This window comes from Macaca nemestrina, chromosome 14 (assembly GCF_043159975.1).
Source record: "Macaca nemestrina isolate mMacNem1 chromosome 14, mMacNem.hap1, whole genome shotgun sequence".
NCBI lineage: Eukaryota > Metazoa > Chordata > Mammalia > Primates > Cercopithecidae > Macaca > Macaca nemestrina.
In genome coordinates this window covers 79,555,754-79,568,800 of record NC_092138.1, presented here as the reverse complement: position 1 = coordinate 79,568,800, position 13,047 = coordinate 79,555,754, and the positions used below count along the sequence as shown (strand labels likewise).

Genomic DNA, 13,047 nt, shown 5'->3' with positions numbered 1-13,047 from the left:
GTACTTCTTCCGTGTCCCTAGGCCAGTGAATTCATCATCATCTGAAACGGACATAGTTCTAGTCTTCTTGACCAAGGGCCTGAGCCCCCTTCCTCTTTGTGTTTAAGATCCTCACAGTTTCTCAACCAGGCTGTTAGACCAACATTTTGGACTATCTTTTATCTTTTATTTCCTTAAGAAGAGGAGTTATAACAGCCTTTTCCCCCCTCTCAAGAAAGATAGCAGTCATTTAACAGTTATTCTCTGCCTTAATCCCAGGCGATGTTCTGAGTAGCAACTACAGTAGCAATTAAAAGTTGATAAGCTTGGCAAGGGGGTTTTCTTTCTATAAATACAAGTAATTTTTTTCCCTTAAAACAGAAAACAAACCCAAGTTGCATTTTCCATCAAGAGGTCTCTTCCTTCCTCTGAGATCTGAGTGCTGATCTCATGTTAGGGATAGAATTGGGTAGAAGTTGAAATCCAGGTTCTGAAGTGGACAGCCTAGGTTCCAATCCTGCCTCTGCTATTTCCTAACGTAATCTCTCTGTGCTTCAAGTTTTACATCTGCAAAATGAGGATAATGATGACAAAACTACCTAATAATGGTAAGTGTGAAGATTAAATAAAATAAGTTAATTCACAGTAAATTCTCAATAAATGTTACCTCTATCAGCCTCAGCATCATGACCACTGTTACCTTGCAGTAAAACTAAATAGTTTATGAGAAAACATTAGGTCCGATTTCTCTTCCTTAACCTCAGTCTCTCCAACTTTCTGGCATCCCTCTCTCCCTATGTCCTTTCTCCTACTCTACTCTAGGGAGGACTAGCCTGTCTGGCCCCACCATAGAAAAATCTCTAGATCTGCAGAAGCAAAGGTAAACTCCTCGCTGCTTTGTACAAATGAAGTTCATCCCTTCTCCAATGGTGAATTGACACCCTCTGAAAGATTCCTCTCACCAGACATCTAATGCAACATTAATTCAGTGTCCTCCTTTTCTGTCTCCGAGATTTGCCTTTCTTCTACCAAAGTTAGGCTCTTCAAAAAAAAAAAAAAAAAAAAATAGCTAGGGAAGTTTAAGGAAAAGTAAAAGCCACAGGCTACTAAGGTCTGTGTGGGTAACATTGTAAACATGATCCTTCAGGGGTCTATGACTATTACAACCATAAAAATAACAGTAGCTGCCATCTATTGAGAATTTACTGGGTTCCAGGTACTTTCATAAGTACTGGATGTCCATTTTCTCATTTAATCCTCTCAGTAACCTGGAGACAGGTATTATTTCCACATATTACGTATGATTAAACTGAGGCTCAAAGTATCCCACAGTGAGTAAACTACAGGAGCTGGGACCCTTACTGAGGTTTGAATGATGCCAAAGATGAAATTTTATTAACTACCCATACTCCATTACTCAAGCAGTTAAACTCCACTCCAATCCTAAAGTTTTCTAACAAGAATGAACCAATTCTGTGAAAAATGCTCAGACTGCAGCTCTGAGTTCTGCTTTTTTCCCTCCCAAAGCTATTCCAGAAATGACTGAGAGATCCCAGGAAGTACAGAGCAAGGAACAAGTAATGACTGGATTCTTGTTTTGGTTGGCCCACTTATTGGCTGAGGCCAGCTAAATTACAGAAGAGATAAAACAATCTGTTAGTAATGGAATCCCGGGCACATTACCTGCCCTTTTGAGTTTGTTTCTTTATTTCAATGGACATAAATGAAATAATGTGTCATAGTGCTTGTACATCCTATACCTGTTTTCAGACTACATGAGCACTGTAGTTTCTTTTACTTTCAAGCTGGATATTATATAAATAATGTCTTCTTTAGGTTCAGTTAACTTATGTTCAAAAAATCAGCATTACCCAAACTTCCTAAGGATGGAACAGAAATTCCTTCTTATGTGGGAAACTCCTCAGCCTTTAGTCAATGGGACACCTATTGTTTCACTGGGAAAGTGCCTCTCTGTTCAGAAAGGGTTTATGTAGGGTTCATTGAGATGGAGTTGGTTGATTGTGTGTACTGCCTTTATTTGTCCTGATTTTTATCATGAACCTCATGAGCATAGCTTTTTCCGCAAAGAAGTCCAACTCTGGGTTAACTATTACTGAGTGAACTGAGTCCAGTGCCACAGTGTTGTTCTTCCTGTTATGCATGGTTGGTGTGACAAACCTGCCCATTACCTTGCACCTGCCCACTACTTTCATACAAAGGTGTATTCTTCAGGTCCTGATTTATCTTTGCTGCTGTTATAACTCCTGTTATGACTATTGTTGAAAAGCCATTGCTGTATTCTAGCTACTTTAGTTCTGCTCTGCATAACTTGACTCCTGTGATTGGCAAACTACCAGACACACTTGTAAGTATCATTTAACCATCCAACTAAGTCGTAAACATCACGCTAAGCAATAAGAGGGAGGCTTTAGTGTTCACATGCTAAAAGTTAGTCTGAGAGCTAGGTCATTGTTCACCTTAACCCCAGACACTTAAATTTCACACAAGGACCTCCTGGGATTATTTCAAGAAGGTAAAAATCAATACTTGTCTTCCTGTCTTCTGCTTTCATCCCATTCTGCCTTCTCACCTCCAGAGAGGTCGTGGCCCTTGTGTTAGAAGGGGACCAGACCTAAAAGACTCCACTTTTCCTTAGTGGTGAATATATGTCAGTTTAGAATTCGAGATTATTTTGAACAATAAATGTCAGAAAAAAACCTTATCTCAGAGGTTGCAGTCTCTATCCCTCCTTTAAGGAAGCTGAATTCCCTTTGTTCTATTTGAATCATTTCAGAGTAAATATGACTACACTTCAGTTTATAGAGATGCAGCTCTAACTAAACTATGTAGGGCAGTTATGATCATGGATGGCATACTTTCATAAACCACTTTTTTTTTTTTTTAAATCAAGGATCCTGCCAAGAATCTTAATTTGGTTTTCAGTTCTACTGAAATTTTCATTTTCTCATTTTCCTGGTAGCCCTATTTCATAGCCCTGCACTTACATTATCGTTTGGCAGATTGGATACCACTTAAAATGGGGGCACAGGAAGATAAACATGTTCGTGGGTAAAGATGAATTTATTTGGGGATGGTAGGAGCCTGCAACAAGGGGGTCATCTGTCCAGAGAAGAGATGATGGCCTACACTAGGGTGATGATAGTCAAGATGAAGATAAGGGGACTAATTTAAGAAGAATTTAAAAACTAATATTGGTAGAGTTTATCGGTCAATTGAATATGGAGGTGAGGGAGAGGGAGGAGTTGGAGGATGATAGCTGGGTTTAGAATAGAATACTTCATTCCTGCTCCTGAGTTTAGCTGATAAGCTGCCTATCCTTTAGTGGTCAGGGATTAATTTTAAGTGGGTCTGGGGACGTTAATTTTTTAATTGATCATACTATATAGAGTGCCTCCAGAACTAAAGATAGCTAATTATAAGAAATGTGAATCAGGGATAATTTAGCACATTTTCAGTGAAATAATAAGTCTTTTCCATTCTTGGGGAATTAGCTTTATTTTGTAGATATACAGAAAGGCTCTACATATTGTAACTGAGAACATTTCTCAATTAGGTTTTCATAAGAAATAATTGTAGTGCTCCCTTAAGATGAGAGGGCCTTTGAACTTAATTGCGAACTTAATTTATATGAAGGTATAAACTCAGAAGATGGCACAATTGTAGTGTTGACTAAACAGGATTTAGGGAGTATTAAACATACAACACCTCGTTGAGGACAGTGCTTTGAAGACAATTCTATATATCAAATCTGTACTAAGTATATTTTCTCCAAATAGTCCTGTTTTTCCAACTATTTTTAATGTTTATAATATGATAGAGTTTGTTTATGCTACTTCTTTGATATAACAGCTAAACATAATTTAGCCAGTTTATTTTATTATTATATTTTAGAGACAGGATCTCACTTTGTCACCCAGGCTGGTGTGCAGTGGTGTGATCATAGCTCACTGCAGCCTCAAACTCCTGGGTTCAAGGGATCATCCCACATATCTAGAACTATAGGTGCTGGCCACCATACCCGGATAATTTTTTTTTCCCCCCAGAGATGGGAGTCTCGCTATGTTACCCAGGCTAGTCTTTTTTTTTTTTTTTTTTTTGATATCGAGTCTCACCCTGTCACCCAGGCTGGGGTGCTGTGGTGTGATCTCGGCTCACTGCGAGCTTTGCCTCTTGGGTTCACGCCATTCTCCTGCTTCAGCTTCCCGAGTAGCTGGGACTACAGGCGCCCACCACCACACCCGGCTAATTTATTTTTTGTATTTTTAGTAGAGACAGAGTTTCACCGTGTTAGCCAGGATGGTCTCAATCTTCTGACCTCGTAATCCACCAGCCTCGGCCTCCCAAAGTGCTGGGATTACAGGCGTGAGCCACCACACCCAGCCTACTCAGGCTGGTCTTGAACTCTTTGCCTCAAGTAACCCTCCTGCACTGGCCTCCCAAAGTGCTGGGATTATGAACATAAGCCACCATGCCTGGCTGAGCCAGTTTATTCTTTTTTTTTTTTTTTTTCTGCTTAGAATCAATGGCAATAATTAGATGCACATAGAAATAACATCTGTAATTAGCTGAGCGTGATGGCGTGCACCTGTAGTCTCAGCTACTCGGGAGGCTGAGGCACGAGAATCGCTTGAACCCAGGAGGTGGAGATTGCAGTGAGCTGAGATTGCACCACTGCACTTCAGCCTGGGCAACAGAGTGAGACTCTGTCTCAAAAAAAAAAAAAAAAAAAAAGTGGGAAATAATGTCTATAATTAACTGTAATTTAGATCTCTGTTAGAATTAGATTGCTTTTTCTTGTGTTATTGTCAACTTGTTTGGTTTCTGTTGGCACTGGGGGAAAGAAGAATCTTACCTGCATAGTATGTGGAGGAGGCCTATCTGAAAAAATGATCAATTTTGCAATTATCCTCAAATTCATATAAATCATTCTGAGTCTAACTGAAGGATGGGAATAGGAAGCAAAACAAAGTATCTGTAAGAGGACCAGAGGGATTAGAACTATCAAGTGATAAATACTACTAGGTGGATGAAAATGGTAGCAAACCAGATTACATAAAAGCTTTCTTTTCACTGGATTTATTTCTCAATGCATTTATTTATACATTCTACTTTCTTTAACTCTGTGGTATCTTAGAGATATAAGAGATACTGAAACAGTTGGTTTTGTCCCAACTTGTGGGAGTGAATATGAACATTTTAGGGCCATGGGCACTATAGAGGATTACTAAGTTAGATAATACAAGATTACTTCTGTAGCTGATTACATTTAAGTAATGATGGTGCCCTTTCAAAATTCTTTTTTATTATTTATTTATTTTTAGTACTTTCCCACTTCTGTTTTTTGTTCTATTTTTTTTTTGAGACAGTCTTGCTTTGTCACCCAGGCTGAAACAAAACAAAACAAAAAACAGAAAAAAGAACAGACTATAGGCATGCACCACCACGCCGGGCTAATTTTTGTATTTTTAGTAGAGATGAGGTTTCACCATTTTGGCCAGGCTGGTCTTGAATTCCTGACTTTAGGTGATCCACTTGTCTTAGCCTCCTAAAGTGCTAAGAATGCAGGCGTGAGCCACCACGCCTGGGTTCCTACTTCCGTTTAATGTGCTCTTTATAATGTGCTAAGACCACTTTTTAAAGGATATTATGGACAGGATTCAGACTTTGAATTAAGACAGATGGTGAATTTTGAAATTCTGAGTGACCTGAAGACTATCTTCTGTTAATATTGCAACTAAATCGGGCACTTTTTTTGCATCAGAGCTTAGAGACAAGGCATGAAAGTAGCCTCTTCCTTTTTAAGTTTTTTCCCCTCACCATTCTGAGATCAGAAAGCCATTAATTAATAAAATTCCCTTACAATTTTGACATTACAAGGAAATGATTTGAATCATAAAGCTATTCTCAAGTACCATTAATTCACTCTTAGCAACAGTTCTTCTTCTAGATAGGCACTGTCCAAGAGAAATAGAATGTGAGACACATATGTAATTTGAAATTTTCTAGGCTAGGCACAGTGGCTCATGCCTGTAATCTCAGCACTTTGGCAGGCCAAGGCGGGAAGATCCACTTGAGCCCAAGGAGTTTGAGACCATCCTGGGCAACATAGTGAGACCTCATCTCTTAAAAAAATACAAATAAATTAGCTGGTGGCACATGCCTGTGGTCCCAGCTACTCAGGAAGCAGAAGGTGGGAGGATCACCTGAGTCCAGGAGGTTGAGGCTGCAGTAAGCCTGTGATCTCCACCACTACATTCCAGCCTGGGTGACAGAGCAAGACCCTGTCTCAAAAAAGAAAAAAAGAAAAAAAAATTCTAGTTGGCATAAGAAAAATGAAAAAGAAATGTGAAATTTGTTTTAATAATAATTTTTAACCCAAATATGCAAAATACCATTTAACTGTATAATCAATATTTTAAATTAATATATTTCACATCTTTTTTTCTCCCTTTGTACTACGTCTTCAAAATCTGTTATGTATTATACACTTACAGCACATCTCAGTACAGACTAGCCACATTTCAAGTGCTAAATAGTCACATGTGGCTAGTAGGTTCCACATTTAATAGTACAGTTCTAGATGAAATTTTAAATATTTGTGTAAGCCATTCTGAGACTAACAGGTTTGCCCATTTCATGTAATAGTCATTCTATGAGAAAAGGTGTGATTTAGTGCTCTTATATTATGTTTACTTTTATTAGTTTGGACCATATGAAATTTCAAAATGGTTGAATACCAGCAATTTCATATGGTTCAAACTAATCTATTATAGCTAAATATACTTGTTTTCCTTGAAGAAGAAATTTTTCTTCAAGAAGCAATTACTATGTAGGTCTTGAATTTTTACTCCAGATGACACAAACCAGCTTTTATAAAAAGTCTATCATTCATTGTAACCTGACTGTATTCAGGACCTGAAAGTTGTAAAGATGATAGATGGGGCAGGGATGATGTGGGCATTACCCATCTCCTTCCTTTCCTCATTATCATGCTTCATGCCATGTGTCAGTTCACAGCCAAAAAACCTCCTGTTATTTGCTTTACTTCATCTTCCTATCTTGTACAGAGGGTTTTCTTCTTCCCTGACCGAGAGAATACATTATGAGGTTAGTTGTAAATTATTTGGTCTGGTACTTGCAGCAATGGAAGAAGCGCAGATACTGGTACTGATAAAAGAGGAATCAGGTTTCATTAGAGGTAAACTGCTGTAAAAGGAGCACTCTGTGAATGAAGCTGATTGTAAGTGGCAGTAAATGTCAGTGGGACATTTGCCAGTCTCCCTGTATGTTGGGAGAGGTGGAGATTGGCCAGCATAGGTACCTTAGACATGTAGCTGTTGAGAGTCTTCATGTTCACTAGCCAAATTACAATTTTATTTCTGAATTTTATGTAATGAATAGACTAAGTTATCAAAACTAATGTACTAACATTCCTGTTTGTTTAATTAATACTTTAAAAGTTAAGTGTGAGTAATAGAAAAATATATTAATAGAAAAATTTTTAAGTTATATGTGTTATTTGTAGGAGAGAAGTATGGCTACCTTTCACTTCCAAAGCCAATGGTAAGTAGAAAAATAATGTACATTTTGGAATGTTTTTATTCAGAATTCAAATTATGCTCTTGCCTGTTGCTACTCTCTCCACCACCAATAATTGACGTGACAGAAAAAAGTTAGGATATTAATGTTGACCTCAGAGTTGTTATTCTGGGTAGCAATCTAGATGTGGCTTATACTCTGAATATTTGTTTTAAGTTTAGGGGTTTGAGAGAATAGATAACATAATTTGTGATTAATAAAAAGCCATATCCCAGTAATAGCATCATAAAAATAAATAAATAAGATATTAAAAAGCCATATCTGAGGTCAGAAGTTGTTTTGTTCTTCCCTAATTTGCAAAGTCATGTTGGAATCACTTTCAGCAAACTAAGGACTTTCATATGCTTTCTACCTAGATGAAAATATGTCATGTCATACATAAGAGAAGAGATACAGAGTGGTATATTAACCAAGTAGTGGTCACAAGATCCCTTTTGGGGGTCAAAAATATTGGAAATTGTGGGCCGGGCATGGTGTCTCATGCCTATAATCCTAGCACTTTGGGAGGCCGAGATGGGCGGATTACCTGAGGTCAGGAGTTCGAGACCAGACTGGCCAACATGGTGAAACCCCATCTCTACTGTAATTAGCCAGGCGTGGTGGCACCTGTTTGTAATCCCAGCTGCTCAGGAGGCTGAGGCAGGAGAATTGCTTGAGCCTGGGAGACAGAGGTTGCAGTGAGCTGAGATTGTGCCACTGCACTCCAGCCTGGCCGACAGAGTGAGACTCTGTCTCAAAAAAAAGAAACAAAAAAAAAAAAAGGAAATTGTGGATCAAAAATATTTGAAAAAAATATAACAATACAACAATAAAAAATAATGACAGGAACGAAAATCGCTATCTTCTGGCTGACAGCATTTTAACATCAGTCATGTTACCCAGGTGGCATTTTGATGACCTTAGCAATTCATTATAGAGATCATTCTATGGAAAGTTATAGTTTTGAATAAGATAGATATGGAAAGTAGAAATGATAGTAAAAAAAATCAATTATCAAGAAGGACTAATCTTCTGAAACTACCAGGTGTCCTAATAACTGTAACTTAAGAAGTAAAGGAAAACAATGGCCCATGTAGAAGTAGTTTCTGAGCAGGAAGTAATCATGACAGCAAATGAGAAAAATGAAAGACTTGTAAATTATGCCCAGTGTAAAATTATACCCAGTTTCTCAATCACAAAGAAAGGAGTACTTTGATGGCTCACAATATTCATAATAGGCCAAATTATAGGTCAAGGAGGGACAAAAATATTTATTTTATATTAAATACTTCTTGATCACCTACTGTTTGCCAGGCATTTTGCTAGGCCTTGATGAAAGAATGATGTAAAAGACACTAAAATATAAATTCCACAGTAGGGATTTAAAAAAATATTTTGTTCCCCTTGCCTAGACTGTCTGGTATTCCCCTTGCCTTGACTGTCTGGTATTCCCCTTGCCTTGACTGTCTGGCACAAATTTGACACTCATAAAATACTTTGATAATTTGCTGAGTCAATGGAAAAGACAGGCATGGCCTCTGCTACTGTGAAGCTTACCTTCTAGCCCAACATTGATCAATAGAAATATACAGTTGGCCCTCCATATCTGAAGTTTCCACATCTGTGAATTCCACATCTGTGAATTCCACCAATTGCAGATCAAAAATATTTGGGGGAAAAAAAATACAAAATAACAATATAATGATAAAAATACCAATTTAAAAGCCAAATACAGTGTAACAACTATTTATATAGCATTTACATTGTATTAAGTTGTTTTGTTTTGTTTTGTTTTTTTGAGACGGAGTCTCACTCTGTCGCCCAGGCTGGAGTGCAATGGTGTGATCTCAGCTCACTGCAACCTCCACCCCCCAGGTTCAAGCGATTCTCCTGCCTCAGCCTCCCAAGTAGCTGGGATTACAGGCACTCACCACCATACCTGGCTAATTTTTGTATTTTTAATAGAGGCAGGGTTTTGCCATGTTGGCCAGACTGACCTGAAGAGATCTGCCCGCCTTGGCTTCCCAAAGTGCTGGGATTACAGGCATGAGCCATCGTGCCTGGCTGTATTAGGTTTTATAAGTAATCTAGAGATGATTTAATGTATACAGGAGGATATGTATAGGTTATATGCAAATAATATGCCACTTTATATAAAGGACTTGAGCATACTGAGGGATGACTATAAATCAAGACATATATATAATTAAAAATTTTATAGTAGTCGTATTAAAAAAGAAACTTGTGAAGTTAATTTACTATCTTTTATTTAATCCAATATATCCCAAATATTATCACTTAAGCATGTAATCAACATATAATTAGGGTAATTTTCTTACAGTCATTTTGTCATACTAAATCTTCAAACTCTGGTGTGTATTTTACCCTTAGGGTGTATCTCAATCCAGACTAGCCACATTTTAAATGTTCAGTAGCCTTGTGTGGCTAATGGCTACTGTATTGGATAGGTTTAAACTTGTATAAAAAGAAAATGAATAGAGAAGAGAGAAAAATTACTGATGATTATCAATAGTAACAGTGTGGTGAAGAACAGATAGTGAGTATCAGAAGAAAGAACTTGCAATGAAGAGAGATATAAAAGTCTTAAGTCTGGAGTTGTAGAAGTGATCGTGGGAATGGTTGATGATGTAGGAGAAGAACAAATGATAAATCAAATCCCCAAATCAAAAAATGGTCCAAACTTAATTAGTACATTTTTTGAAAAGGAACTGGTATTTAATACTGAAATACAACATTAGGAACTGAATGCAGCTGGTGAAAAAGCAATCACAATACTGCAAATTAATTCTGTGACTTAAAAAAAAAGAAAACAGTTTCTATGCCGTAAGCTATTGTCAGAACAGTTTGAAAGTACGGATAGCAATTTGTCTACTTTTGTTATTTGAAGTTAACTTAACCCTAACAGATGGTTTTGTAGCTAATATCCTACTGGGTTTGAGCAAGTAATGATAGACTTACTGTTTTTATAAGTGTGATAACTTAGGGCTACTACAAATAATTTTTTGAGAATTAGAAAAGGCATCACAAAGCTTTTAACAGGTTGAATGGAGCAAAGATTTTATTCAACTGAATAGTATTTTTGTCTTTAGTAACAAATCATTTCAGAATCATGAAACATTTTCTTAGTTGAGGATAGCATAGCTAATTATATTCCTAGAAAATTATAGTTCTGTCTTTTAGGAAGCAAAGTTAGAGTCTGGTGCTATTTATATTTAGGGGGCTGACGTCTTTAGCTTTACGTAACTGAAATGAATGCATCTGACTGCATTCCAAAATAGTGTCCACTAGATGGCAAACTTGGCTACATTATTAAGATGGTTTATTTACCTTTTCAGGCAATCACCTTTCAGTCGTCATTAAACTCTTTAATAATCATCATCATTAGAAAAAGTAAAAATAAAAATAATGAAAATGCAACTAAATTTAAAAGACTAATATAAGGTATAAAATTCCAAATAAAATAAAACCTGAAAACCTTGAGGGTGTTCCTTACTTTTTTAAATGTTTTTTCAATTGCCTATTGTCAACTCGACCAAGGATGGAGATAAAGATGATGTGATCATTCAAGGAGGAGCCAGACAGATCATTGGTCATATATGTTTATTCTCTCTCTCACTCTCTCTCTCTCTCTCTCTCTCTCTGTGTGTGTGTGTAACAGGAGTTCCTTTATTTTCATTTTCTGTCCTTCACCTATTTCTTTAATAGTAAACATCATTAGAAAATCTCAAAAGGGCTATGTTCCATGAGCAGATCTAAACTCCATGAGACTGTTTTGTTCTGTGGTGAAACTAGTGACAGAATAGTTGGTCAGAAGTAACAAGTCATGGTAATAAGGGCAACAAAATTATATATATGGGAAGATCTTTTTCCTTAAAGTATTTGTGATCATTTTCCTCCTTAAGCTAAGTGGACACATGAGTGTTTTGTTTTATTGTAATTTATACTTTGTGTGCATGTATGTGAATCCATACCCAATGTGTGTTTGTGAGTGTGTACGACTTAAGTATATGTTTCCATTTTTAAAAGTTCGCTCCCTGCATCTGCTGGCCCCCTTTTCTCTACAAACCCTAGCCGTTCTGGAACTCCTGCCTCTACTATGGGAGCTTTCACCAGATCGCAGAGTTGGAGGAACCCCGTCTGTGGGCTATCAGCTTCAGAGAACTTCGGAATATATTTTTCAAAGAAATATTGCTATTGGTGGTGGTGTGATTTGTCCTGGTGCTCTATTCTTCAAGTACACTGGCATCAGTGGACTAGCCTGGTAACTAACTAGTATGGAATATTTTCTCCCCTTCTAGGGAAAATACACTCTGAGGTGCAGATAGTTTACATGAAAACAAACTCTCTCTTTCAAAAATAGGGAACCATTGAACATTGGTTCACGTATTAAATTCAGAATCCTAAGTATAATCTCTTTACACCTTGGGATATGAGATTAGCAGTTGGGATATCAATGAAACTAGAGTGTTGAAATTTAGCCTTCTAAGAGCAAATTAGTTAAAGGAATTGAATTCTGGAGTCATAACATGAGGAATGTATAGAAAACTACATGTAGTGGCTAATTTTAATATATCATTTCATAAGAATAATTCAAGTATTTTAAGAATCTTGTTGAACAGAGAGGCCAGGGAGGTTTGGGGGCATAGTAATTGGATTCCAGGAATACTGCAGAAGTTGTCTTGTGTCCCTGGAAGCTCTTGTGAAAAGAGGAGAGCAGCTGTAAGCACAGAGGCCACAGAGCACAGAGGGCACTGACCTGCTTTCTCTGGCTCCAGATTTCAAACTAACAACCTATTCAAAGCTGAACTCACCTACTAGTAGAGTATTTGTCATTACATACTGAATATTTTAAACTGTTGTTACAAGTACTTTGTTATGCTTTGTATTACTGTTGCATTTCCTTACAGTTTAATGTACTGCTTTTTAAGATAATCTTAATCTTTTTATTGTCACAGAAGAATAATGCAAACCTGAAATCATTAAAGCCAGACAAGCCTGACTCTGAGGTAAGACCTATTCCTACATCTAATCTGCCTTTTATATCAATAGTGATAAAGTCGTGTGATTAAAATGTATGTTTCGTAGGAGCAAGCCAAGATAGCAAAGCTTGGACTTAAGCTGGGTTTGCTCACCTCTGATGCTGACTGCGAAATTGAGAAGTGGGAAGATCAGGAGAATGAGATTGTTCAATATGGACGGAACATGTCCAGTATGGCCTATTCTCTGTATTTATTTACTAGGTAAATATAGTTGAATTTTTATTTTTTAAATCAGTATGATAATATCTGGTATAAAGAAAAAACGTTCCATGTGAAATCATTGATAGGTTAAAGTCAGTATCAAATATATGGTAAAAGACTAAGAATAGTTACTATGACAAGTTACTTAAGTGAATGCAGTAAGAAGACACATGTATTTAATTAGGATTTACATTTAGAAGGGATCTTC

At 37.1% G+C, this 13,047-nt stretch overlaps 1 protein-coding gene across 2 annotated transcripts in view; it reads left to right on the top strand.

Annotated features, from left to right (window-relative positions):
• The window catches only part of LOC105481107 (catenin alpha like 1), a 72,525-nt gene that overhangs the window by 49,652 nt on the left and 9,826 nt on the right, over window positions 1–13,047 (top strand). The window contains exons 12-15 of one of the 2 annotated variants that reach the window (XR_011612777.1): window positions 7,526–7,563; window positions 11,671–11,860; window positions 12,555–12,605; window positions 12,685–12,772. Coding sequence is in view for 1 of the 2 variants with exons in the window: in XM_071078117.1 (XP_070934218.1) it covers window positions 7,526–7,563; window positions 12,555–12,605; window positions 12,685–12,839 (244 nt within the window). In the remaining variant the exon portion in view is untranslated. Of the gene's footprint in view, window positions 1–7,525; window positions 7,564–11,670; window positions 11,861–12,554; window positions 12,606–12,684; window positions 12,840–13,047 lie in introns of those variants that run through there. The other variant, XM_071078117.1, reaches the window with a different exon arrangement.